Genomic DNA, 27,013 nt, shown 5'->3' with positions numbered 1-27,013 from the left:
CTTGAAGAACAAGCTTTACTCCTTGAGTTGCTGTTGCAGTCTCCTTTTCAGTCATTAACATGATCTCTGAAAGAAATCTGCAAAGTCACTTTGAAGTAAGAACTAGTTTACTCTGAGGAAGAGAATTTATGAACAGTTAACAGATCAATCTTCCAGAAACATATCTATGTACATGACCAATTTTTAAAATATCAGTTAAGTAGTCATTGACTTGTTTTACACAAATGTTCCCGCCATCAGTCTTCTCCAATATATTCATTATGGTATTTGTGCAGTACATTCTCTATACATGTGCAAGAGCAAAGTACCATCACTCTTGCTGTATATAAAATACTGATTCAATCCTTTCTATCCCCCCTCAACCACTTTTCGCCCTCACACCAAACTAGGACTCTCCTTCTGATTCCGTTATCAGTGGATGCATTAGACCATAAAAAAGTCATTCCACAGACCTAGAAATCTGCAGACGTATTTCCAGTCATTGTGTCTTTAAGCCTTTTCTAAGTACACGTTACGTGCAAGCGTGATTTTGCAAGCTCCTCTCTCCTTTCCCACTGCTCCATAAATTAGATGCAGGACAAGCCTCAGTCTCTGTATCCCATGCTTCCCAAACGCTGGACTCTATCTGCTTAAGTGCCCATGCAGTAGCTACATTTAATAATTTACCAGTGGGTGACACATTGAATTAAAGAGCCACTTCTCCCTTTCGGCTTCCTTATCCCAGCCTGTCATTTACGGTACAAGACCCTGATCGGAAGCAGCCTATTCACTGCAGGAGGCTGCCTCCCAGTGCCCAGAGCTCGGCTGCAGGCCGGCCATGCCCATCTGCCCTGGGAGCGCTCCCTCCCCCGCAGACAAGCAATGCAGTTGCCTGATTCCGGGAAACCCTCGCTCCCCCCGGCACCTGGGAGGAGGCGGCGGCGCTCGGCCCAGCCTCCCACCCCTGGATAGGAGAGGAAAGCCCTTGCGGCAGCCTCCCCTACCAGCCCAGCCCCTCCGCCCGGGGCAGGTGGTTGAGGGGATCCCCTGCTTCCCCTTCCGTGCTCAGTGGCGGGGCTGAACGGCGCGTCCCCCCGCCCGCAAGACCCCGACTGTCCCTTCGCCCCCTCGCCCCGCGGCGGGGCAGCCCCCTCCCGGCTATAGCAGGCCGGAGACACCCCCCTCCCGCCGCATGGGAGAGCAAAAGGTGGGCCCCTGGGGTGGGGGGCAGGCAGGGGTGGAGCCGCCCCCCGGGATCGGGGCCCGGGCCCCGCTGGGTTGGGCGGAGCGGGGTGTGCCCCCCCCCCCGGGCTGAGGCGGAGGGACGCGCGCCGCTCCCCCCCCCCAGCCCCGGTACCTTGCGCTTCCTGGTCTCGGCCGAGCCGCTCCACACGAAGCACTGGTAGATCGCCCGCAGGTTCTGCTTCCAGTTCTCCACCTTGAAGCCGGTCACATGGCAGCACCCGGCGGCCGGCGGACTCATGTCCGACCCCCCCTCATCAATCCGCCCGCAGACGGGCCGGGCCGGCGGGCAGCGAGCCGGCCCCTTCCCCCTGGCAGCCGCACGGACACGGGACGGGGCCGCCGCTGGCGCGCTCGCTCCCAGGCTCCGGGGCGCCGGCCCCCTCACGCCGCCCGCCGCTGGCTCCGGCGGCGCGGCCTCCCCCGCCCCCGCCCCCGCGAGCTGCAGCGGGGCGCGGGGAGCGGCTCGCCCCGAGGGCCGGGCTCCCCCCGGCTCCGAACAAAGCGCGGCGGCCGGGCGGCAGCGCACAAAGATGGGGCTGGCGAGGAGGAGGCGGCGGCCGCTGCCGCCCCCAGAGTGGCCGCCGCTGCCGCTAACTCATGGAGGCCGCTGGGAGGCGGTGGGGCTCGGGGGGACCCTGGCGGCGGAGGTGCTGCCGCGAGGGGGAGGGGGCTCGTCCGCCGCCGCCGCCGCCGCTGCTCCCCCAGCCGGCCGCCCGCTCGGCTTCTGTCTCTTTAAATCGTCCCCCCTCCCCCCGCAGCGCTTAATGGCCCTAGCTGCGAACTCAACCTAGCCCGCCAGGCCCGGAGTGGGACCGACCAACAGGGAAGGGGCAGGGGGCGGTGTTGGCCTGCCCCTCTGCCCCGCCACCATTGGGGGGGGAGCCTGGGGAAGGAGCGCGACCGTTGGTCGGACGCCTGTCACTCCATGACTGGTTGTCCCCGCCCCCGGCGTCTCATTGGCGCGTCGTCCTGTCCAACATGGCCCCGCGGGAGAAGGCGGGCACTGCCAAGATGATGGACCACGTAAATACACCAATGAGGAGAGAGAGGCGGGGCTTGTTTGGCAATCAGCGCTGCCGGATTGGCCGCAAGGCTCCCGTGGCGAGGCAGAGGTCTAAAGGGATTAGCTGAACGGAGCTGTCAGGGTGGAGCCGCCCACAGCATCAGGCTGCGTTGCGGGGCAGAGCTGCTGTCATATCCGCTTATCCCTGCAGCTTCTCTGTTACCCCAGTGATTTCCTGACGGGGGAGGGGGTAGAGGCTGGGCGCTGGAGCTGCTCCCCCACTTTCTCCTACGGGGCAGGATATATCCCCCCCTACACACAGGCCATAGAGCTGCTCCGCTGCGCCACGGGCCGCAGAGCCACTCTGCCCTGCCACAGGCTCACGGCGCCCGCCGCAGGCCACAGAGCCACTCTGCCCTGCCACAGGCTCACGGCGCCCGCCGCAGGCCACAGAGCCGCTCTGCCCTGCCACAGGCTCACGGCGCCCGCCGCAGGCCACAGAGCCGCTCTGCCCTGCCACAGGCTCACGGCGCCCGCCGCAGGCCACAGAGCCACTCTGCCCTGCCACAGGCTCACGGCGCCCGCCGCAGGCCACAGAGCCGCTCTGCCCTGCCACAAGCCCACAGCACCCGCCACGGGCCACAGAGCCACTCTGCCCTGCCACAGGCTCGCGGCGCCCGCCGCAGGCCACAGAGCCACTCTGCCCTGCCACAGGCTCACGGCGCCCGCCGCAGGCCACAGAGCCGCTCTGCCCTGCCACAAGCCCACAGCACCCGCCACGGGCCACAGAGCCACTCTGCCCTGCCACAGGCTCGCGGCGCCCGCCGCAGGCCACAGAGCCACTCTGCCCTGCCACAGGCTCACGGCGCCCGCCGCAGGCCACAGAGCCGCTCTGCCCTGCCACAAGCCCACAGCACCCGCCACGGGCCACAGAGCCACTCTGCCCTGCCACAGGCTCGCGGCGCCCGCCGCAGGCCACAGAGCCACTCTGCCCTGCCACAGGCTCACGGCGCCCGCCGCAGGCCACAGAGCCGCTCTGCCCTGCCACAGGCTCACGGCGCCCGCCGCAGGCCACAGAGCCACTCTGCCCTGCCACAGGCTCACGGCGCCCGCCGCAGGCCACAGAGCCGCTCTGCCCTGCCACAAGCCCACAGCACCCGCCACGGGCCACAGAGCCACTCTGCCCTGCCACAGGCTCACGGCGCCCGCCGCAGGCCACAGAGCCACTCTGCCCTGCCACAGGCTCACGGCGCCCGCCGCAGGCCACAGAGCCACTCTGCCCTGCCACAGGCTCACGGCGCCCGCCGCAGGCCACAGAGCCGCTCTGCCCTGCCACAGGCCCACGGCACGTGCCACAGAGCCACTCTGCCCCGCCACAGGCCCACAGCGCCCGCCGCAGGCCACAGAGCCACTCTGCCCCGCCACAGGCCCACAGCACCCGCCACGGGCCACAGAGCCACTCTGCCCCGCCACAGGCCCACGGTGCCCGCCACAGAGCCACTGTGCCCCACCACGGCCCCACGGCGCCTACCACAGGGCCGCTCTGCACCGCCACAGGCCCACGGCACCCGCCACGGGCCACAGAGTCGCTCTGGCCCGCCATGGGCCCATGGCGCCCGCCACAGAGCTGCTATGCCCCGCCACGGTGCCCACCAGAGAGCCGCTCTACCCCACCACGGGCCCATGGCACCCGCCACAGAGCCGCTATGCCCCACCACGGTGCCCACCAGAGAGCCGCTCTGCCCCGCCACAGGCCCACGGCACCCAGCACGGGCCACAGAGCCGCTCTGCCCTGCCACAGCACCCGCCATAGGCACACAGCACCCATCACGAGCCACAGAGCCACTCTGCCCTGCCACAGCGCCCACTATGGGCCATAGAGCTGCTCTTCCCTGCCACAGGCCCAAGATGCCCTCCACTCCCAGTTAACGTGTTGCTTCTGGCACTGGCCTATGGATAGGTCCAGGTTGTCAGTCTATGGCTCCACACCAACTGAATAATTCGGAGCACATGCAGATGGAGAGGGCTCTCTCGTGCCAGGGTTTCCCTCCTATAACCATACAACACAACTCTATAAATACAGCCCCTGGTTCATTAACCTCCCCTGGCCACAAGGAGCACCATGCATTATACACTCTGAAATCAGAGTCAGGTTGTAGCTTTTTTCACGTAAGCTGCAAGTCTATGTATGCATGCACCTTAGGAATTCAAGTATCTTGATATTCAGGGGAAACCAAAATGAGTTCAAATATTTTAGAATTTGTGTTTGTTTTCAGCCTCTAAGAACCATTTATGGAACCTAACACAATGAGATCTCATCATTTTATGGCACTGATATGCTAAATGCCATACCCTGGCATACCATGATATGATCAGTTCTAGTATTACTTCAGCCCCATCCTCTAAATGAATACATAAGGAAATGACAAGCAAGTGAAAAAACACAAAAATATTTGGACCTATTTGCCGCACACTACACAGTTAATATACTTACAGAGTTACATAACAGTGGAGGGAGACAACGGGCATAGATAAGAGCGGGGAAACGACAGGCTTTTGGCAGAGATTTGTCGAGATGGAGGTAGAGAGATACCGGAGGCTGTTTCAGACAGCAGGTGATGCAGAGGACATCGCTCTTGCACTAGGAATGGGAAGGTTGTACAATAAGAAAGGTAGTGCTAAAGCACTTGGTTTGCCAATCTTTTTCAGTTCATGCTATTCTTTAAGCACTTTCTGTAGGGATCCCAAACATTAAACACAGCTGAAACTGCTATATCAAGGCTTTTTAATACATAAAGCACTGTGAGGCTTAATTCTGCTCTTAGGCCTGTGGGTGCAACTCTGATTGAAGTCAAAGAGAATTGGGACTGCATATCACAGGGCAGAATTTTGTCTCATGTTAGCTAGAGTTGCCACTATTTGGAAAAAGAAAAAGGGATACTTAGTCACTGTTGTATGAAAATGATTGCAAATTATATAATAAGCTATTTGCAAATAATATGTATATTTCCATAAATTTCCATTTAAAAATAATTGTGGGATTTAATACTGGTGAAATACATTGTGTTGACAGCCCCAGTGAATGAAGTTCTCTGTTTAGCTGCAGGCCTGCAGCAGAGCAAATTTCCCATACTCTGCCCTGCCACTGTGCCTATGATCTGGGGGTAACTTCCTGTAGGGATAACAGGAGCAGTTCAGTCTTCATGGCTCATGCAGTTGTTAGTCTCTCTGCTGAAATTCCTATTCCACAAAGCCAAAGGGTAGCTGAGGATGATGCCAAGTCCTTCCCTTGACCCCATATAATAATTATCACTAGAAGGCCATCACTGTGGGAGTAGAGGCTATGCTTTTTAAAATAAATCATAATCATAATACTAGCAAATAGTGCTGCTGCACATGCTTCTCCCACAATGCCCTCCATCCCCGATATAATGTTTGCTTCTGTCTTATGCAAACACAATGCTTTCAGTCACAGTTGCTTGAGTGGTACACCTCTTCCACCACCCACTCACTCACTCACTCACACCAGAGCTCCCATGAGTCATAACTAGATTCCTAGTCCCCAATCCTGCAATGACAGTTGTGTGGGCAGTCCTCTGCATCTGTGTGGCACCCTGTTGACTTCAATGAAAAAACTAATGTAATGGTCTCAATGTTAACCCATTTCACTGTATCACAAAACTACCACATAGTTTGCCAAGACATCTCTCATTCGCTGCAGTTTGATAAGGTCACTTATGAATGTAAGGAACAGCAAGAGGGAGCCACTATACAGGGGGAGGGATAGCTCAGTGGTTTGAGCATTGGCCTGCTAATCCCAGGGTTGTGAGCTCAATCCTTGAGGGGGCCACTTAGGGATTTGGGGCAAAATCAGTACTTGGTCCTGCTAGTGAAGGCAGGGGGCTGGACTTGATGACCTTTCAAGATCCCTTCCAGCTCTAGAAGATGGGATATCTCCATTGATTTATTTTTATTGACTTCATCATATGTGAACTAAAATAAAACCAAACTCTTTCAGATATGGCAAAGATGCCCCAGTGTTAATTCCACAAAAAGGACCAGGGAGAAAAAATTACAAACTCACTAATGGCCCAATCCTGCTCCTATAAAATCAGTGACAAAATTCCCATTGACTTCAATGGGAGCTGAATTGTGCCTTAAACCCATTAACTATTGTATGTTTCTCTACCATCACAAAACAACACAAAACCAAAGAAATGTCTCACATTTCATGTTCAGGCATGCTGTTTAATAAGCATACTATCTTGATCTGAACAGCAAATCTGTACCAGACATATTTGAAAGAGACATCTCACCTAAGAAATGTCAAACACCGTTTTTTAAAATAACCTTGATCTTAAGATCTATAAATCTTTAGCAACAAAAAACCAACAGAAAAGATACTATACATTTATTAATCAAGCAACTAGCAACTGCCTCAAAAGAAAATTTAAGCAAGCTATGACGGCACTCAGATATGATCTGTTAAAATTAAAGAAGGAAATAAATGATAAAACTTGAGTTCTCTTGGATGTTTCTCATCCAGCTACAAAAGAGCCATCAAAGAATTTTATCAATTAGTTTTAATTCAGAAGTCAATCTTTAAACTTCCAGTGGCCTCTCTCTGACAATGTGCCTGTTCTCCGGAGCCTTAAACTAGCTAGTCATCTATCCCTAGTTCCCATCACTGTAAATCAAACCAGTACATTACCTGTGATCATTTAGGGGGAAAAAACTACATGTTGTAGAAGCACATTCACTGGCAGAACTTACAACATGTGACATTATTTCATCGGTAGCTGTGCCTCTCATCTGTCATCATGTGGTGTCAGCCTACTGACTGCAATAAACAGTTCCCTCCTCCCTTCAGTAGCTGCTGCAAAAGGAATAGTGTATTTTGTGTGTTGGTATAACTTGCACATTGGAAACCTGGTCATACATGACAGCATGTCCTTCAATGCGATGGACAGGCAAACTGAATAATTAATTTGCCAAATAGTAGGAATATCAGCTGCATTTAGCAAGCCAAAAACTTTTGGCAGATATCTGTGCTATTCAAATTGGAACATTTTCAACACTGCTGATTTTGGGTGCTGAATGTGAGACACATACTGCCCAATCTTCATTGGTACTGACAGCGCCCGTGAGATCAATGGGAGTTAAGGGTACTCATCGTCTCTGAAAGGCAGACCTGAAGAATTTTAAGTCAGATGCCCAAAAATTGAGACACTGAAAATTAGTGAACACTTTTGAAAATGATGGCCTTTGTTTTCAAGCTTTAAGTCCCCTGAAATTCTTTCTGGCACATTATTTCCTCTGCAGTGACCTCCTCCACAGAGAACAGAGCCAACCACCACCAGCTATAATAACCTGGTGTGGTACTGAGCTACTAAGTCATAGAAATCACAATAAGAATCTGTGCCAAAATTATATATAAGGACAGCTCCTCCAGCTTGTTGAGATCAAGTGCTTCCTCAACAAGTGCTGCCAGAGCTTGAACAAAGATCTAGAAGAAGGGATCGGTGGTCCATCAAGTTGTTAGTCCCTGTGCTTTCTATCTTGAGAACACATCAGAAACTTTGCAGTGAAGTATAGAAGTTTCTCACTCTACTACTATCTATCAGTTGTTACCACCCACACAGTGAAGGTGGCATAACACAGCTAAATAGCAGTCAAAACAAAATAAGAGTAGAAAATGGTGACATATTTTTGTCATGTAGTAATTGTCAAATCACAACCTCCTTGCTATAGATACAAGAGTTTACAAGCTTGCTCTAGATTAAGTTACTCTTGGGCAGAGTTTAGGAACATTTCATGACGGTAACCTTTTTGGTGCAGCAGACAGATTGGGAAAAGATTTGCCTCTGGGGGCAGGAAGCGGCACCAGTCACACTTGGGTCTGTCAGAGGAATTTTTAATTTTAAAGCCCTGAAGATTATGCAAATTAGTGCTTGCCCCTGAATTATGATGGAGTATAAATGTTGATAGTAGCTAAGCATACTGCAGACATGCAGCAACTTTGCCTCTAGAGAGCCACCGGTGTTACATGATATCTCAGCTGGGAAGAAGCGAAATTCTTCCATATGGAAAAGAAAAGCAACTGAATCCTCGAGCCATGCCATCCCAGGGGGCAGACTCCTGGGCTTTGCAGATCAACCAGGAACATGAAGCAGCAAGTCTCATTTTATCCCCTAGACATGCTTTTCTGCTGAGTGTTGCACAATTTTCCTACACAAAAAGGATATACTGTTTTAATTTTCTCAGGTGAAAAATGAACCGTTTCCCTTGGAGGCTCCTAGATATTTGAACAGCATCAAGGTTTTCGCTAGGACTCTTGACTGAAAACCTTAATTGAGGTTGAGAAGAGCGTGCAGTAAAGCCTGCATTTGGTCTTTTAGGCTCCATCCTGCAAGGTCCTGCGCACTCTGGGCCCAGTATTGACTTCAACGGGGCTACCAATGGGCTTGCGCAATTTGCTGGCTTGAGGCTAGTGTGCTCAGCATCTTGCACGAGTCTTTTGCACGCCACTACAGGATGGTAGGACTGAGACAATGAAGCTGTTAGTTTTGTTAGGCACAGATTGTCATAAAACAATGTTACGGAAGATTACTCTTTTCCCTGTGCCAGGGTGCTGCCTGTGAGATTAGTGGAGGCAACTGAGCAGAAGCCCCTTCAATGTAAATGGGAGGGAGTCGATAATAGGACATTCTCCAGTGACAGGTGCCGGACTTCAGAACTCGCTCTCCCTTTGGTTTTCCAGGACCTGGATTTGTTATGCACACGGGAACACTGCAATGACCATCTCTTTTCCTAGGCTTCAGGGAACAGGGTAGTCTAAGTCAGAGCCGGAGCGAGGCATAAGCCGACTCTCAATTGCTTAAGGCCCTGAGTAGCTCAAGGGCCCCCCCTCCTCACTTTTTATTATAAGAACTCACCTGTGTTAGTATTGTGATGGGGAGGGAATATTCCTGCTTAGGACTTCCAATGGACTAGCACTGCCACTGAGGGATGAGGTTGCTTTATGTTATCATCCTATGAGATGATGGCAATGTATTTATTGTGCTAAGCAGTCCATTCTACTGTGCTTTGTATGGGGTATTCTAATTCATTGGACAGCCACTCAGATCACTGGATGGGGGACTAGAGATTTTGATAAATCTAAATAAATAAGCAATAATTGGGCTATGCACGTATCACCATTGGCATAAACAGCCTCCTTCCACAGCCAGGGGGAAAACAGACATTATCATGGATTCATATGACAAAATGTGATTAGATAGCACCCTGTAGTCTATAGAAAGCACCCAATATCCTCCGCCTGTAGGTCACACACAGTTCTGACAGCAATAAGCAGGCAGAATGAGCCAGTGAACAAGCCAAACACTGCAAAGCCGGAGATCCCCTGGAAGGAATAAAGGATAATCAGACCTGGCCCTGGAGGTCTGCAAAGCCTGCTGCTGTGGTCCCCACTTCTGATTTGGGAGATTGAGGAATGTGGGAGCTAACCACAACTGTTATTTTTCAGTTGTTTTAAATAAAAACAAAGTCCCTAATTCTTTTCTGTTGGGGAGATGTTCATCAAACTATAAGCCAATAGAACCCCATTACTAGGGTTGAATATTAGTCTCTGAATTTTCACTAAAGATCGGGTTCCTGATCCCCAACCATCCATGAAAACCATGGCCTAAGGGGCTCCTCTACTTTTGGGAGGACCCCAGATGAATTCATGGCCATTGGGGCATTGCTGATGGCACGCCCTCAAAGATGGCGGCTTGCAATTGAGCTGACTCTGATGAGCAATCAGTTTGACATCTGGCTACCAGGAGTGACAGCTCAATAGATCAAAAGCATGAGACTAAATAGGGGACTGAGAGCAAAGGATTTTGCATTCTAATCTCAGCTCTGACACTGACTCCTTCTGTGGCCTTTAGCAGGTCACTTCACTTCTGTTGCCTCAGATTTCCCATCTATAAATGAGATAACACTACTTACCTATCGCACAGGGGCATGGATGCTGATGTTTGTAAAGCACTGTGTAAACAATAAAATTAATCAGATCATTTCCACCAGCTGAGGCTCTGGCCCCATCAGGAACTACAGATGGGTAGCTGAGTGCATAATTTAGCTCCAAGAGGCTGAAATAAGGTGTATGTTGGAGTTGGCCGCATGGGCGGCATGTGAACGCCTCCTTCGTGGAGGCTAGCCCCTCAGCCACGCCCCTTCTGCCCAAGGCCCTGCCCCTTCTGCCCCCCCTTACCCGCTAGAGCCCCGAGGGCCCTGCCCTGAACCACGTCTGGAGGAGCACTGGCCAAACTGCCCTGGGCTGATGGCAGCCCCTGAGCACCAGCCCGACCCCCGGGCTATCTTCCGGCCCCGAATGCCAGCCTGACCCCTGAGTCACCAGCCGGCCCTAAGCACCAGCCCACCCAACCCAACACCTGGGCCACCAGCCAGTCCCGAGCACTGGTCCAACCCCTGGACCACAGGCTGGCCCTGAGTGCCAGTCTGCCTGACCCCTGGCCAGCCCACCCGATCCCCAGTCGTCCCTCCAGACCCTCCGGCTGCTGGCTGGCCAGCCCTGAACCACCCCCTGCCCCGAGCCACCCTGGGCCACCACTGACCACCAGCTAGCTGATCCCCAGCTATCTTGCACTAGCCTTCTGCACACTAAGTGCCTGTGTAGACCCTGCTGCCATGCACCCAAAGTTCCCACATGCGCTTTGAGCTACTCTGCTTTGAAACAGGAGTTTAGCACGTGGCAGGCTTGTGCGAGGTAGATTCACACTGCAGCTTGCCACAAACTTAGTGTTTGTATATAGTCCTGAGTCTTCACTGCAAAAGAGGTGGTTTTTACAGCAGGTTATCCAACACATTAAGTATCCCACTGTAAAATTACAGAAGAGGCAAGGCACTGTAATTCTACCACGAGGTCACCTATGGCAGGGGTACACAAACCATTTTTTTTTTTTGGCAGTGAAGTGAAGACAGCACCATAGTGCCACCTGATCAGCATACAGACAAAAAGCACAGGGAAGGATGGTCACTATAACAAGACAGCTACTCTATCTGGCAAGAGAAAGACATTTGAGCACGTGACAGAGTGGAGTCTAAGGACTGCTGCTCCCTTTACTGCACAGTCACATGGTATCATGTTGCACACCTGTGCAAAACCAGGCTCCCCGCCCCCCAGGGGAGCAAAACCAAAATCTGTCTCCGGTATCTGATGATCTTTAATTCCCACCATTTAAATAATTAGCTTCCCAAAACTATGAAAACAACCCTTATTTTCTGGATTAATGAAGGAAGCTGGGTTCCACCGAGTAAGCCTATTAAGAAGCTGCTAATGCATTGTTTGATTTCATTGCCTGCAACTGAGCACAGAGCAGCGTGGGCTCCTGGGAGGGCGTGAATGCAAGGAGGGCGATGCTGGAGGGTTGGAGTGGAAGGCAAGCACGGAATCCCCAGCAAGTCAGGGCTTTGTGGTTTTAGTCTCAGGGTGGCTTTGTTTGTGTGTCTGGAGGGTTTTCTTTGAGGTTGTTGGAAATGCCATGTGGCCCGTAAGGAGGATAAAATCCTTAGATATCCTAAGGGCTGGGTAATTTGCCACAGACGTTGACCAATCAAAGGCAGTTTACAAAGGGAACACATAAAGTAGGCTAACAAACGGAATTAATAAAGAGAGACAAAGAAGCCTAGCCTTTGGGCAGTCACGCAGCAGCTTTTGCCCAGGCTTGGGAGCTAGGACAGTAGTGCTGCAAAGTGCTTTTGTACAATGGCTTTCACACTGTGGGTCGCTGCAGCTGGACTGAAACATGCTTGCCCTCCCTATGTTTGTCTTGCCAGCTGGTTGTAAACTGGTTCCTAGGAGCACATTGTAAGCGCTTGCTTCATGCTTCCTGCTAGCAGGTGTTGGTTTAAAGGTTGTGTTGTTTTAAAACAACTCTTAATTCTTTGTTTTCTGTATACAGGGCGGTGATCCCCTAGGAGCTCAGTGATCCCTACAGAAGGAACTAGGGTTGGAGGGGTCTGGATAGCCCTAGTCTGTGCCCCGGAAACCCCATGTAGGTTGATCAGATGTCCCGATTTTATAGGGACAGTCCTGATATTTGGGGCTTTGTCTTATATAGGCGCCTATTACCCCCCACTCCATCACGATTTTTCACATTTACTATCTGGTCACCCTAACCCCACGCCACATCACAAACAGCTCAGTACTAACAGCACCTCTGCCTTGTGCCTCACCCAAACTATTCAGTGCATTGTCTTAGGCCCCAATCCTGCAACCTCTTTTGCGTGGGCAGACTCCAAGGCCCCACAGAGCCCCAGTGAAATCAATAGGTCTCTACATAAGAGAACATAAGGGCTGCAATACTGGGTCAGACCATAGTCCATCTTGCCCCATGATCCTGTCTCCAACCGTGGCTTGTACCAGAACTTCAGGAGGAGTGTATAGAACAGGGCAATTATTGAGTGATCCACCCCAATCTTGAACTCCAAGCTTCAGGTAGTCAGAGGGTTAGGGTCGCCCCGAGCATGGGGTTGTATCCCTGACCATCTTGATTATTAACCATTGACAGATCCATCCTCCATGAACGTCTCTAGTTCTTTTTTGAACCCAGTTATACTTTTGAGCATCACAACATCTCATGGTAATTAGTTCCACAAGTTAGTGCACATTGTGTGAAAAAGTACTTCTTATTTGTATTAAACCTGATCCCTATTAATTTCATAAGGTGACCCCTGGCTTTTGTATTGTGTGAAAGAGTAAATAACATTTCTCTATTCATTTTTTCCTCACCATTCATGATTTTATAGAACTCTATCATATCCCCTCTTAATTTGCTCTTTTCTAAGATGAACAGCCCTAATCTTTTTAGTCTCTCCTCGTATGGAAGCTGTTAGATACCCTTGATCGTCTTTATTGACCTTCTTTGAACATTGTCCCATTCCACTATATCCTTTTTGAGATGGGGTGACCAGAACTGGACACAGTATTCAAGGTATGGGCGCACCATGGATGGCTTTATGATATTTTCTGTATTATTTTCTATCCCTTTCCTAATAGTTCCTAACATTCTGTTAGCCTTTTTTGACTGCTACTGCACATTGAGGGGAAGTTTTCATAGAACTATCCACATTTACTCCAAGATCTCTTTCTCAAGTGGTAACAGCTAATTTAGAACCCATCATTATATAGGTGTAGTTGGGATTTTTTTTCCAAATATGCATTAGTTTCCATTTATCAATGTTGAATTTCATCTGCCATTTTGTTGCCCCATCAACCAGTTTTGTGATATCCCCCTGTAATTCTTCACAGTCAACTTTGATCTTAATTATCTTGAATAATTTTGCATCGTCTGCAAACTTTGCCACTTCACTGTTCACCTCCTTTTCCAGATCATTAATTAGTATGTTGATCAGCACAGGTCCCAGTACAGTTCCTGCGGGGACCTTGCTGTTCATCTATCTCCCTGGTGAAAACTGGCCATTTATTCCTACCCTTTGTTTCCTATCTTTAATCAGTTACTGATCCATGAGAGGACCTTCCCTCTTATCCCCTGGCTACTTAGTTTCCTTAAGAGCCTTTGGTGAGGTACCTTGTCAAAGGCTTTCTGAACATCCAAGTACGCTATATTGACTGGATAATCCTTGTCATCATGCTTGTTGACTCTCCCAAAGAATTCTAATGGATTGGTGAAGTATGACTTCCCTTTACAAAAACTATATTGACTTTTCCCCAACAAATCATATTCATCTATGTGGTTGGTAATTCTGTTCTTTACCACAGTTTCTACCAATTTGCCTGGTATTGAAATTAGACTTACAGGCCGGTAATTGCCAGGATCTCCTGTGCAGTCCTTTTTAAAAATCGACAGTACATTAGCTACCTTCAAGTCATGTGATACAGAGGCTGATTTCAGTGATAGATTACACAGTTCTGCAATTTCATATTTGAGTTCCTTCAGAAATCTTGGTTGAATGCAATCTGGCCTTGGGGCCTTATTACTATTTAGTTTATCAATTTATTCTAAAACCTTTTCTGTTGACATATCCATTTGGAACAGTATTCTAAATTTGTTGCCCAAAAAGAATAGCTGTGATGTGGGCATCTTCCCCACATCCCCTGCAGACTTGCATGGTTATAACTTGCAAAATCAGGGCTTTAGAGGGAAAAAAATAGTTACTTAAACAAACATCAGGTCAGGCATCTCTTGAGATTCCAGAACAGAGAATAACCAGGAGTTCGCCCAGCTCTTCAGGAGGATTTCTCAGTTTTTCTCTTCTGCCACTCCTTCTCTCCCTAGTTCTGTTGGTCTCTTCTTTTGCTCTGGTCTATTTGCTTGGACTCACATTCCCTTCCCTGAGAGTGTTCTTTGCACACACTTCACACTGTTAGCTTTTCCTCCCTGCTGACCTCTGGAAAAGTACCACTCCTTGCGTACCCCACCCTATCACACTCCCCTTAGCATAACTGTGAACTCTTACTGCAGCAGGGGAAATTACCTCCCTCTAATGACTTTGCATTTTCCTGTCAATGTTCTCAGATGCTTACCCCTCATCCTTTATTAATATTCCCTCCTTGTTTCTCTCCTCCCTGCAAGGTATGGGCATGTGTGCGTGCACGGGCACTGCTATCAGTTTTCTATACTCTCTCCAACTGCTCAGTTCAAACTGCCACTCTGCAATCATCCAAATTGAACTGCCACAGCCCAAATCCAACTACCACTACCCAGCAGCCACTCCCTAACTTCCCAGTTCAAACTGCCACTTCCTGACCCACTTCCCCACTCCCAGCTAACAGGGGACCTTCTGGAACCTTCCGAATCCCAAGTTCCCCCCCATTTTCCTGTCAGAGAGACATCACCCAAACACTCTGCCTGCTGTCTGACTAGAACTGCAGAGAGAATGAACATCAGTCTAGCTCCATTGGGCTACAACAATTTATATCTCTAGGGCCTGATTTTCAGAGACGTTGAACCGCTACAGCTCTCAATTTGAGAGGTAGGTGCTCAGTACCTCTGAGAATCAGTCCCGAGGTTTCTAAAGCTGACCACGCAAAATTGGAGGCCACTTTTGAAAATGTAGCCCTTTAAGCTCAGTCCATTGGATCTTGCTGTCTCCTGTGTTATACCAAGACATGCTGAATCATTCATTTCAGGGAAGTTACACCAGGGTGAATTTGACGATATTTGTCCAGGAATCTGAGAAATCATTACAAACAATGGAGAGCTAATACACAATTGAAGTCATTAAAAAGTCAATTTCTATTTTGGAATGATGTCTAATGTAAATGAATCACTTATTAGACAATGCAACAATCTGCTATTCTGCTGCTATTCATTATCAAAAACAATACAAGAGGATCAGCAGAGCCGAGCCATGTACCAGAAGAAGCCCTTTAGGAAAAACCACAGAACCAGGACTGGCTTCTCTGTCTGCTCTTCCATTGTAATCTGACAATGGTTTGCTAATGGCCAATGTCACTTACGTTAACAAATTTTATCTTTTTTCAAACACAGAAAGAATCAGTAGTAATATTGGCTTTCAGAAATTAGCTGAGTTTCTTGCTTGTGTTAGAAGAACTATGTGCATTAAGGCTGAGATTTTCAAAGCCCTTGGGTGATCTGAAAGTCCAATTTCAATTAGGCAACTTGACAATCTCAGGCTAGATGGCATAACCAAGATCCTGGCTACAGGTGGGCACTAAGTTCTGTGGCAAAGTCCTTGGCATCTGGTAGAAATCTATTACATTTTACGTCAACATCAGATACGTTAAAATCTTGAGGTTTTTATTTAATTCAGTATTTAAATGAGTAACAGAATCAGTACAGCTGCCCCTGTGTTATTTAGTTTGATATTACATTGTATTTATTCTAGGCTGTCCTCACATTTTCAGTTTCCACAGCTTTTTGCACTAGCAATGCCTAATGACATTTTAGGAGTTGTTGGGGCAGATGGATGTTTTGGGAACTGGTTAGAGCAGTGGTTCTCAAACTAGGGCTGCCGCTTGTTCAGGGAAAGCCCCTGGTGGGCCGGGCCGGTTTGTTTACCTGCCGCGTCCGCAGGTTCGGCTGATCGCAGCTCCCAGTGGCCTCGGTTCGCTGCTCCAGGCCAATGGGGGCTGCGGAAAGCGGCGGCCAGTACATCCCTCGGCCCATGCCGCTTCCTGCAGCTCCCATTGGCCTGGAGCAGTGAACCGTGGCCAGTGGGAGCTGTGATCGGCCGAACCTGCGGACGCGGCAGGTAAAGAAACCGGCCCAGCCCGCCAGGGGCTTTTCCTGAACAAGCAGCAGCCCTAGTTTGAGAACCACTGGGTTAGAGGACAGTCCAGGCTTTTGGTATCTGGAGAGGATTAGAGATTTGGGAGGCAGTTAGGAATCTGGGAATAAGCACATTAGCTAGATTTCTCTGTTACAAGGCTCGGCAGTAAAAATTTTAATGTTAGCATTTTAACATTCATCCTTAATTTTCAGAGTCAATGACCCATTGAAATGAATGGGGCAGTTCATACCGCTCAGAGATATTCACAGAACCATAGAAATGTAGGGTTGGCAGGCAGGTTCCTTGAGAAGTCATCAAGTCCAGCCCACTGTACTGAGGCAGGAGCAAGTAAACCTAGGAGACCATCCCATCCTGGTGTTTATCCAACCTGTTCTTAAAAATCCCCAACGATGGGGATTCCACAACCAGCCTTTGAAGCCTATTTCAGCATTTAACTACCCTAACTTAGGTTAGAGGTTAGTTTTTCCTAACATCTCATCTAAATCTCCCTTGCTGCAGATTAAGCCAATTACTTCTTGTCCTATCTTCAGTGGACATGGAGAACAATTGACCATAGCTCTCTTTACAACAGCCCTTAACATATTGTTATCAGGTCTTCCCTCAGTACTCCTTTCTCAAGGTCAGGCTTTCTAAACTTTTTATCATAACAACAGAATTATTATTTTTGTTGCTCTCCTCTGGACTCTCTCCACATCCTTCCTAAAGCATGGCATCCAGGATTGGACACAGTACCCCAGCTGAGGCCACATCAGCGCCGGGTAGAGAGGGACAATTACCACCCATGTCTTACATATGACAGTAGCCATTTTCACAACTACATCATATTGTTGATTCATATTCAATTCGTGATCCACTATCACCCCAGATCCTTCTCAGCAGTACTAGCACCTAGCCAGCTATTCCCCATTTGGTAGTTGTGCATTTGAATTTTCCTTCCTAAGTGAAGTACTTTGCACTTATCTTTATCGAATTCCACCTTGTTAAATTCAGACCAATTCTCCAATTTGTCAAGGTCATTTTGAATTCTAATCCTGTCCTCCAACGTGCTTGCAAACCTCCTAGCTTGCTGCCATCTACAAATGTAATAAGAATACTCTCTGCTACATGATCCAAGTCATTAATGAAAATATTGAATAGTACCTGGCCAGATATTATTTCAGGCTGTCTGCAGAATCAGGCATGAGATTCTGCACTGGTTCAAGTCCATTCACGTTTCAAGGTTATCTTCCCAACCATGAGGGCTAGATTTAAAAAAAAAAAAATTAGATTCTGGAGCAAAATTCTACAGTAAAGGATGAATTCCATGGCAAACTCAGTGGCTGTGAAACATGAGGAGCCCTGGTTATGACTCTACATAGAATCTGAACTTGAATGTTCACTTTTAAAAAAACAACAGCTTACTCGCTCAGCTATCTAGTACTAGCTTACTATTCCAGATAGCTAGATACTGCACCAAATCCCACAGCCCTTATACATGCAAAACACCCCTGAAAATAGCTGGGAGATTTGGCTTGCCATTGGTTGTGGCTGAAAGTGAGCACCATGTGACAGCTGGTTGGTGGTTCTCAAATGAGATGAGTTGCCAGGAGGGGATCCTGAGGGACAATTATTCACATCACAAAATCCATCGCTGCTATTGGCCCAAATTGGCATCCTGTGGTGGAAGATAAACATCCTACGGATCCTTTTGAAATGAGAACAATACCAAATTAGCATGCAAGTAGTATTAATACACACTAATATATACCATTAATATATTAATATAACACTAATACTTCAGTGCAACCCGTATAAGAGACCAGTCTATTTGGCACCTCCTTTTTTACAAACTTGGCTTCAAGTATCTTGACATAAACTCAGTAAAAGGAAATGATTTTTGCTGGTCCCTTGACTGGTCTTTTTAGGTAGGTTTCACTGTAATTACGAACCTCTCAGCAGTGCAGGGAGACTTAATTATGAGAGATACTGTGGGTGCATTGTCAGACAGCTACAATCCAGTCCTTTTGGATAAGACACCTGGATCTGATTGAGATGAGCCTATTGACTAGATAATTAAAGTCTGTGAAGTGCTTTAAGATCCTCATGTAAACAGCAGCATGGACACACACCGAGCAAGGTTTATTAAAAGCCCCTTGACTCCACCAGGGAGCTTGTGTCTTTTTAAGTCTTGCTGTACCCCTCAGGATACACACTGAAAGATTTTTTATTTATTTTTTAGAAAAAAGTAAGTGACTCACCAGTTTCAAACTGTGACATTTCAGTCCTGAACTATTCTCAGAGTAGCTGGCTCCATGACACAAAGACGTGGGGGGAGAAAGTCAGATTGAAATGTGAAAGCTACTCAATCTCTTCCCCCACACAGGTATGTTGCTTTGAGCCTTCAGAGCCATGTGATTGCAGACAATCTGGTAAATTCTACAGAGGAAAAAATTGAAATCATACTTTGGAAAAATCTTTCTGAGCCAGAGATAAAAGTCAACTTTTGCTAGGCTGATTTAGCAGCATGGTTTGATCTCTGAACGCAGCCAAGACAGGGAAATTCACTGTCCCCAAAAATCTACCCCTTGAATTTGGGCATTGTAGTTCTGGGCTGCTCTTTCAAAGAGCCATCATATGATGCAGACGCAAGGCTTAGTCCTCAGCTGCACCCAAATAATGTTGGGTGAAGTTTGGGGAGCAGGGGATTCATAGATTCACAGATTCTAGGACTGGAAGGGATCTCAAGAGGTCATCGAGTCCAGTCCCCTGCCCGCATGGCAGGACCAAATACTGTCTAGACCATCCCTGATAGACATTTATCTAACCTACTCTTAAATATCTCCAGAGATGGAGATTCCACAACCTCCCTGGGCAATTTATTCCAGTGTTTAACCACCTTGACAGTTAGGAACTTTTTCCTAATGTCCAACCTAGACCTCCCTTGCTGCAGTTTAAGCCCATTGCTTCTTGTTCTATCCTTAGAGGCTAAGGTGAACAAGTTTTCTCCTTCCTCATTATGACACCCTTTTAGATAGCTGAAAACTGCTCTCATGTCCCCTCTCAGTCTTCTCTTTTCCAAACTAAACAAACCCAATTCTTTCAGCCTTCCTTCATAGGTCATGTTCTCAAGACCTTTAATCATTCTTGTTGCTCTTCTCTGGACCCTTTCCAATTTCTCCACATCTTTCTTGAAATGCGGTGCCCAGAACTGGACACAATACTCCAGCTGAGGCCTAGCCAGAGCAGAGTAGAGCAGAAGAATGACTTCTCGTGTCTTGCTCACAACACACCTGTTAATACATCCCAGAATCATGTTTGCTTTTTTTGCAACAGCATCACACTGTTGACTCATATTTAGCTTGTGGTCCACTATAACCCCTAGATCCCTTTCTGCCGTACTCCTTCCTAGACAGTCTCTTCCCATTCTGATTTTTTCTTCCTAAGTGGAGCACTTTGCATTTGTCTTTTTTTTTATGGAGATATCCCATCTCCTAGAACTGGAAGGGACCTTGAAAGGTCATCGAGTCCAGCCCCCTGCCTTCACTAGCAGGACCAAGTACTGATTTTTGCCCCAGATCCCTAAAGTGGCCCCCTCAAGGATTGAACTCACAACCCTGGGTTTAGCAGGCCAATGCTCAAACCACTGAGCTATCCCTCCCCCCTTTGTTAAACTTTATCCTGTTTAACTCAGACCATTTCTCCAATTTGTCCAGATCATTTTGAATTATGACCCTGTCCTCCAAAGCAGTTGCAATCCCTCCCAGTTTGGTATCATCCGCAAACTTAATAAGCATACTTTCTATGCCAATATCTAAGTCGTTAATGAAGATATTGAACAGAGCCGGTCCCAAAACAGACCCATGCGGAACCCCACTTGTTATGCCTTTCCAGCAGGATTGGGAACCGTTAATAACAACTCTCTGAGTACGGTTATCCAGCCAGTTATGCACTCACCTTATAGTAGCCCCATCTAAATTGTATTTGCCTAGTTTATTGATAAGAATATCATGTGAGACCATATCAAATGCCTTACTAAAGACTAGGTATACCACATCCACAGCTTCTCCCTTATCCACAAGACTCGTTATCCTATCAAAGAAAGCTATTAGATTGGTTTGACATGATTTGTTCTTTACAAATCCATGCTGGCTGTTCCCTATCAGTCAGAAGAAACCCATTTGCAGCTCCCCAATCCCATGGGTAGTTCTACATCAGGGGTTCTCAAACTGGGGGTCGGGACCCCTCAGGGGGTCGCGAGGTTATTACATGGGGGGTCGCGAGCTGCCAGCCTCCACCCCAAATCCCACTTTGCCTCCAGCATTTATAATGGTGTTAAATATATAAAAAAGTGTTTGTAATGTATAAGCAGGGGGGAGGGAGGTCACACTCAGAGGCTTGCTATGTGAAAGAGGTCACCAGTCCAAAAGTCTGAGAACCCCTGTTCTACATGATCCCTGGTGTAGTTTGGAGCAGCCTCAGTGTACGTGCAATATCATTATCATAAGCGTAACACCCTGCACATGCAGATGGTATCTCTCAATGCACATCAGTGGTGTGGGTACGTCAGTATGGCAGTCCCAGCAGCATGTTGCAGACATGGGCATCAGCATGGCTGATCATTGTGTCACAGGAGCTACACGGATAAGTTCATTAACATTCGGGCTGCACTCGGCTATCAAGGTGATAGATGCATAAGCAGATGCCACCTTGCTGCCACACGTGCATCAGGGGCAGGTTTGCAAAGTGGTCACATCAGCATGGCATGAGATCACAAACTGCAGACACAAGCTAGGTGGCGTGAGCATGTCAGCATGAATGCAACGTCACAGCTGTACGTGTCAGAGAGGGAAAACCTCTGGGCAGTCTCACATGGGGCCGGTGCAGGATGTTTTTCTACTGGGTACATTGCACCAGTACTGATATAGGGGACAGGGGATGTATTTACCCTGTAAAGTGCTGTCTAGATTTACAGCACTAGACAACTCATTGCTCACAATGATGCTATAAAAGCACATGCCTTGCTATGCCTTGTACAGTACAATCTAGTGACAGATTCTGGTGCGTGCTGGCAGGGGAGATAGTCATCCAGAATTGTGTTCAATCCCAGTTGCTAGTATAAAAGAGAAGGCTTCTTTTGTGGCATTCTTTACACAACAGTGCCCCTGGTGCTGAGTGGCAAATTCAAGCCTATTCCAATCCCTCACCTGGAGGAAGCCTTATTAAAATCAATGCTCATTCAGGGAAGGGGCGCGTGCCTGGCTGTTCCGCATGGTGAGGCATGCAGCACCAGTGACCTTGAATAGGTATTCGCCTCGTGAATACAAAGATGGATATAAAAGCCCTGGACTCCTCTCACCCCTCCTTTTTTTAAACAATTTCCTTTCCGTCAGAGCTGGATTTTTTTGTAACTTCTCTAGATGCCCTTCACCAGCAGGGAAGGGGGAGGGGGTTTGCTCTTTGAAGCCATTTCCTTGTGGGAACAGAAAACACGGAAAGAATTCAATTCTCCACCACAGCCAAGCACCATTGATACATGATTCGAAAACCAGAGCCCGAAAGGCCGGCAGGCAGGCTGGTGGATGGCTGTTAGATTACAGTAGCAGCCGATTATGACTGTCCGCCATCCAGCATCAATAAGTGTCCCCCCCCCATAGTGTTAAAACAGAGAAGGGAGAGGAGGAAGAATGGAGACCGCACGAGAGAGAAAGGAAAACTAGGAAATTCAGTGCAGAAAAAGAGTTGCAGCTAGGCAAATCTTTGATCAAAAGCACCATCTAGTGGAAAAGAAGAATGCTGCAGTTTAAAGCTGACCTTGGTGAGGCTGCTTACACACATAGTGACTGGAACTTGGCTTTCTACAATGCCTGACTTACACTATAGGGGGGCCAATAAAAATGTACCACAGTAGGCACCACAGCGATGGACAAGAACATGCGCAATAATACAAACAATAAAAAGTAGTCATAAAAGAACTCTTAATACCGTCAGAAAACTTTGCCTGTCGCTAGCAACTTCCACCAGAGGATCTCAAAGTACCTTAAAAACAGTAATGAATTAAACACCTCAGGAAGACTCATAGACTTTAAGGCTAGAAGGGACCATTGTGATCAGCTAGTCTGACCTCCGGCACGTCGTAGGACACAGAACCTCATTCACTCCTGTAATAGACCCATAACCTCAGGAAGAGAAGCATCGCCATTTTATTTCATGAAACTAAGGAAGAAAAAGGTTAAATGACTTACCCAGGATCACACAGGAAGTATGAGGCATATTTGAGAACAGAACCTAGGGACCCTGACTGCTATATCTGAATCACAGATCATTCTTCCTCCGCTTTGTCAATTGTGAATGAATCTTAACCCCTTCATAGCCTACGGGTGTGTGTGGGAGGGAGGGTATTCGTATTTATACCGTTCCATAGGTGTGCTTGATGCTTTTCCAGCATGCTCCTTCCTCCAAGAAGCTTTCACAATCTAATGTCTTGTCTACATGGGGAAGTTAGTTTACTGTGCATTAAGGTGTGAATTTAAAGTGAGCTAGCTATTCCGCACTAACTCCCCATCTGGACACTCTTAGGGTGCACTAAGAGTGCCTTCAGGAGGTTTAGCTTAGTACACTTTTGAAGCGTATTAAGCTATTGTGCACAAAGGCACTCCTAGTGCGCAGCATGAGTGTTCGCACGGGGAGTTAGTGCAGAATAGTTAGTTTGCACTGGCTAGTGCACACCAGTTACTGCTGGCTTTTTTCCTTGTGTAGATAAGCCCTAAATTAGACATAACACAAAGAGAAAGGAGGGATGCAACAGAAAGTTATGTGATGTATTTTGTGTATGTACGGCACATTGAAGTCAATAGGAGCCGTATGTGCTCAGCACCTCTACAAATCTGCCTCAAGCTGGCTTTCAAACATTAAAACACCCCGAATTAGTGGGCACCTCTGAAAATGTGGGCCTCAACTTTTCCATGTCTCAATTTTTTGATCTGTGCAATGGGTAAAATAATACTTCACTGGGCTGTTGTGGGACTATGAGTCTAGGTGCACACAGTTCTGCAGTATCCATGATCAGAATTCTTTTCATTCCATTCCCCAACCCTTGGTCTCTCTCACAGTTCTGTTTTCATTCATTCATTCATTCATTCATTCATTCTCTCGAGCCCAGAGTCTATGCAGGTGGAGGGAAGGAGAGATCTCAGTTTTACAGCAGAACTGTGATAAGAAAAGCTCTAATCAGGCTCCAGCCCTTTGAACATTTAGATTTTCTAGCCTAAGACACTGTGAAAACTGGAACTTTCAGTCCAGGCTTATTCAAGGACCCTTACCCTGAGAAAGACTTTGCTAACCTGTGGGGGATCTCTGCAAAGACTTTATCACTTAGCAGGGGTTCTCAAACTTCATTGCACCGACCCTCTTCTGACAACAAAAATTACTACAGGACCCCAGGAGGGGAGACCAAAGCCTGAGCCCACCCGAGCCCCATCTCCAAGGGGGGGGGGGGGGGGGCGGCCAAAGGCCAAGTCCAAGGGCTTCAGTCCCAGGCAGGGGGCCTGTAATCTGAATCCCACTGCCCAGGGCTGAAACCCTCGGGTTTCAGTTTCGGCCCCAGGCCCCAGCAAGTCTAAGCCAGCTCTGACAACCCCATTAAAATGGGGTTGTGACCCATTTTCTGGTCCCGACCCACAGTTTGAGAACTGCTGTCTTATAGGGACAATCTCATGCTCTTAAAGGAGGCTGCTAAAGCATTTCTTAAGGGAGCAGCCACATTTTACACTCCTGCTAAAAGAAAGATGATGAACAAGAGACTGGAAGAACTAGAGCACAAAGCTATGGCCCTAGATAATCAGATTAAGAGACTGTGTATCCAGCTCAGTGATGCTTGCAAAATGAATTAGACAGCACTAGAACCACTTATAACTAGCTCCTAAAAAAGAGATGATGTTGCTCTTTTGGTTTTCATATACACCTTCTGTAAGGGGAGAAACAGAACTGGCAGAATGCTTGTCCGGGAGGCACTGAAATGTTAGAAGGCTTCCAGCTCTTCACAGTTCTGGAACAACAAGATTTGAAAGAGAGGCTCAAAAGACAGACTAGATGGTAATAAACATTCCTGTGGTAATTTTTAAAGAGCATAATAATTTTTGCCAAATTGCCATATGTGTTCTCCAAGAGAAAAGCCTCGGTTACAAAAGATAGCATCAGATTAATCTCTGGTGCTTGAAATTAGTGGTATTACTCCAGGGATTAATTTAACCCAATGGGTTTAATGTGTAACACTCTAGGGAATCCTGATGCTGCTGAAATCCAGGGCCTTCTGTTTCATTTTGCTGAGTTTCCATCTCTAATTGTAAACACAATCTAAAATGTAGCCTTTATTCCCTGGATTGCTACTGGCAAAGCCACCATCAGAGCTATCCATTTCGGAAAGGTGCCCCTGGGGCGTTGTTGAGTTTCAATCCGACTTTGCCAAGCATCTGAAAGGCAGACAGGTGGTGATGCAGTGGTGACCGTGGCTTTTTCCAGTTAAGTGAAATAGGGTGGCAGATGTTATGCAGGTTACCATGGAGGTTAGAAGTAATCAGCTCTCAGGCAGCTGCTCAGTGGTCTGTGAGAATGGAACTGGGTTATGCATGGAAAAGATGGATCAGAGGTGATCTTTGCCATCTCTGAGTTCTAGGAGTCTGTAATGACCATTGCTTCCAATGGCGTTACCACGAAATAACTTGAGTTGTTTTAAGAAATTGTCATTTTGGGGATTACCTATAGAATAGTATGCTAGTCTGTCCTCTCCTCCCCCAAAGTACATCAGTCACAAAAGTTTTCATAGTGAAATGGATCAACCTCCGACCCATTCCCTTTCTCTCCAGAATGTTGTTCTCTTAATTATGGACAATCCCTAACTGAAATTAATCCACGTCACCCGTGTATCTCCCGTATCTGAAGAGAGGAACAATACAAAATAAGCAGAACATAAACCGTCCTTCAAACAGCACTGGTGGTCTACCACTTGCTGTTATCTATGGGGATACACACTTGCGATTAGTTTGCTTGACCTATGGATGGCGCTGCTGTACCTCTGGAAACCATCTGCAAACACACTTTCCTGGCTTTAACTAGGAGAGACAAGAAATTCATGGAGTAGTTTAATGTCTGAGGACCAGAAATAGGAAATGGCTGTTTGAGAGGGAAATGCTCTGAAGTATTTAGTAATTAAATGTTCATTTTAAAATCAGAGCCACATTTGATGCTGTTGAAAGAGAAGGACTAATGATATGGATGGGTAAATGAAGAGAGGCAGGCCCAGCACAGCAAAGTGCTGTGAAATATTTCCACTCCCTCCATCTCTGCCAGTGCATCTCAATCCTGATCTGCAAACCTGTTTTTATTCCAGTCTCGGGCTTCCTCACACAGCTCTGTCAAAATACCTCAACCCTGACTCGCAACCATTCCCCCCAGCTCCTTGCTATGCCAGCTTTGAGGCACTACACAGCTGCTCCAAAGCAGGTCTGTGCTTTGCAGCAGCACACCTTTATGTGGGTCCTGGTCTTCCTCAAACAGCTTTGCCCGTGCATCTCAGTCTACAAAACTGAAATGAATTTTTGAAGATAGCACTAAATGTGGTGCTAGTGAAAAGGTTTTATTAATCCATGGAACATGTATATCATGGGCAGTAGCAGGACAAGCTTCTCACCCAATGACCAACCCATGGCCTTAATCCCGAGAGAGCCCACATTTCCATGCTGCAAGGGCTATTCACAATACTCAGCCCATTCAGTCTGAGGGGCTGCAAGGAGTTCCAACAGTGATAGGGACATTGGTGTCCCTTCAGAGTCATACTGAGACCCTCAAATTCATTTCACATAGGACACTGGGCAACCACTAAAAACCTAGCCTGGAGTCAAACTGCTGACCTAGCATTGAAAGGCTCCACATCCCATTACCAATCCCCTGAAGTTTATTGCCTCAGCAGAGAGATTTAGTTAATGGAGACAAAGCTGAAAACCCCCCTTTGTGTTTGCAGGCCCCATCCCGTCAAGAACAGGTTGAAAAGCTAGTGTTCCAGAGTCTGGATTATGAGTTTATAAGACTACTAAGTGAGTGTTGAAGACTCTCCAAGGTACGAACACCTAGTCCTGTAGTTCAGGTAAAAATTATCTGTGGTAGAAAACAGAGTATGGTCCCTCTTCTGAAACCCATAAACCTAGCAATCCTCAGGAGTTTTTTTTCTATGCAAAGATGAAGTACAGGGTTCAAACAAGATTCTTCAAATATCAACTGGGATAGAATCCATGCAAAAATCTCTTATTCAACCCAGCTGGTCTCCTTAAGTCAAAAGAGAAGGTGTTGAAAACTAGTTGAAGATACCTCGGCACCAGATGGTGCTCCTGAAGTTTGTCTCTGGGATGTAGTAGTCTGAGTGAAATCTGTCTATCAGGTGCCCTGTGTTAAAAAAAAAATCATCTTTATATAATGCAGGACATTTGGGGCCATTTTTGAGGCCTAAGTGTCATTTTGACACTTCCAGTTCAG

General features: G+C 47.7%; 2 protein-coding genes across 3 annotated transcripts in view; both read right to left on the bottom strand.

Moving 5' to 3' along the window:
* Positions 1-1,591, bottom strand: part of USP22 (ubiquitin specific peptidase 22) — a 190,297-nt gene extending 188,706 nt beyond the window's left edge. For both annotated transcript variants that reach the window (XM_054041643.1, XM_054041644.1), the window contains exon 1: positions 1,337-1,591. In XM_054041643.1, coding sequence (XP_053897618.1) covers positions 1,337-1,462 — 126 coding nt within the window. In that variant the 5' untranslated portion in view covers positions 1,463-1,591. The remainder of the gene's footprint in view (positions 1-1,336) is intronic.
* An 835-nt stretch (positions 1,592-2,426) lies between these two features.
* Positions 2,427-3,830, bottom strand: LOC128843940 (loricrin-like). Its single transcript, XM_054041083.1, has one exon. The coding sequence runs from the start codon at positions 3,828-3,830 to the stop codon at positions 2,427-2,429; it is 1,404 nt and encodes a 467-aa protein (XP_053897058.1).
* Between the last annotated feature and the right edge of the window lie 23,183 nt (positions 3,831-27,013).

This window comes from Malaclemys terrapin, chromosome 10 (genome assembly GCF_027887155.1).
Source record: "Malaclemys terrapin pileata isolate rMalTer1 chromosome 10, rMalTer1.hap1, whole genome shotgun sequence".
Lineage (NCBI taxonomy): Eukaryota > Metazoa > Chordata > Testudines > Emydidae > Malaclemys > Malaclemys terrapin.
Note: the sequence above shows the minus strand (reverse complement) of the source record. Positions and strands in the feature narration are given on the sequence as shown.

Excerpts from the sequence above, each read along its gene's own strand:
- LOC128843940 (XM_054041083.1), bottom strand. The coding sequence starts at position 3,830 with ATGGCGGGCCAGAGCGACTCTGTGGCCCGTGGCGGGTGCCGTGGGCCT.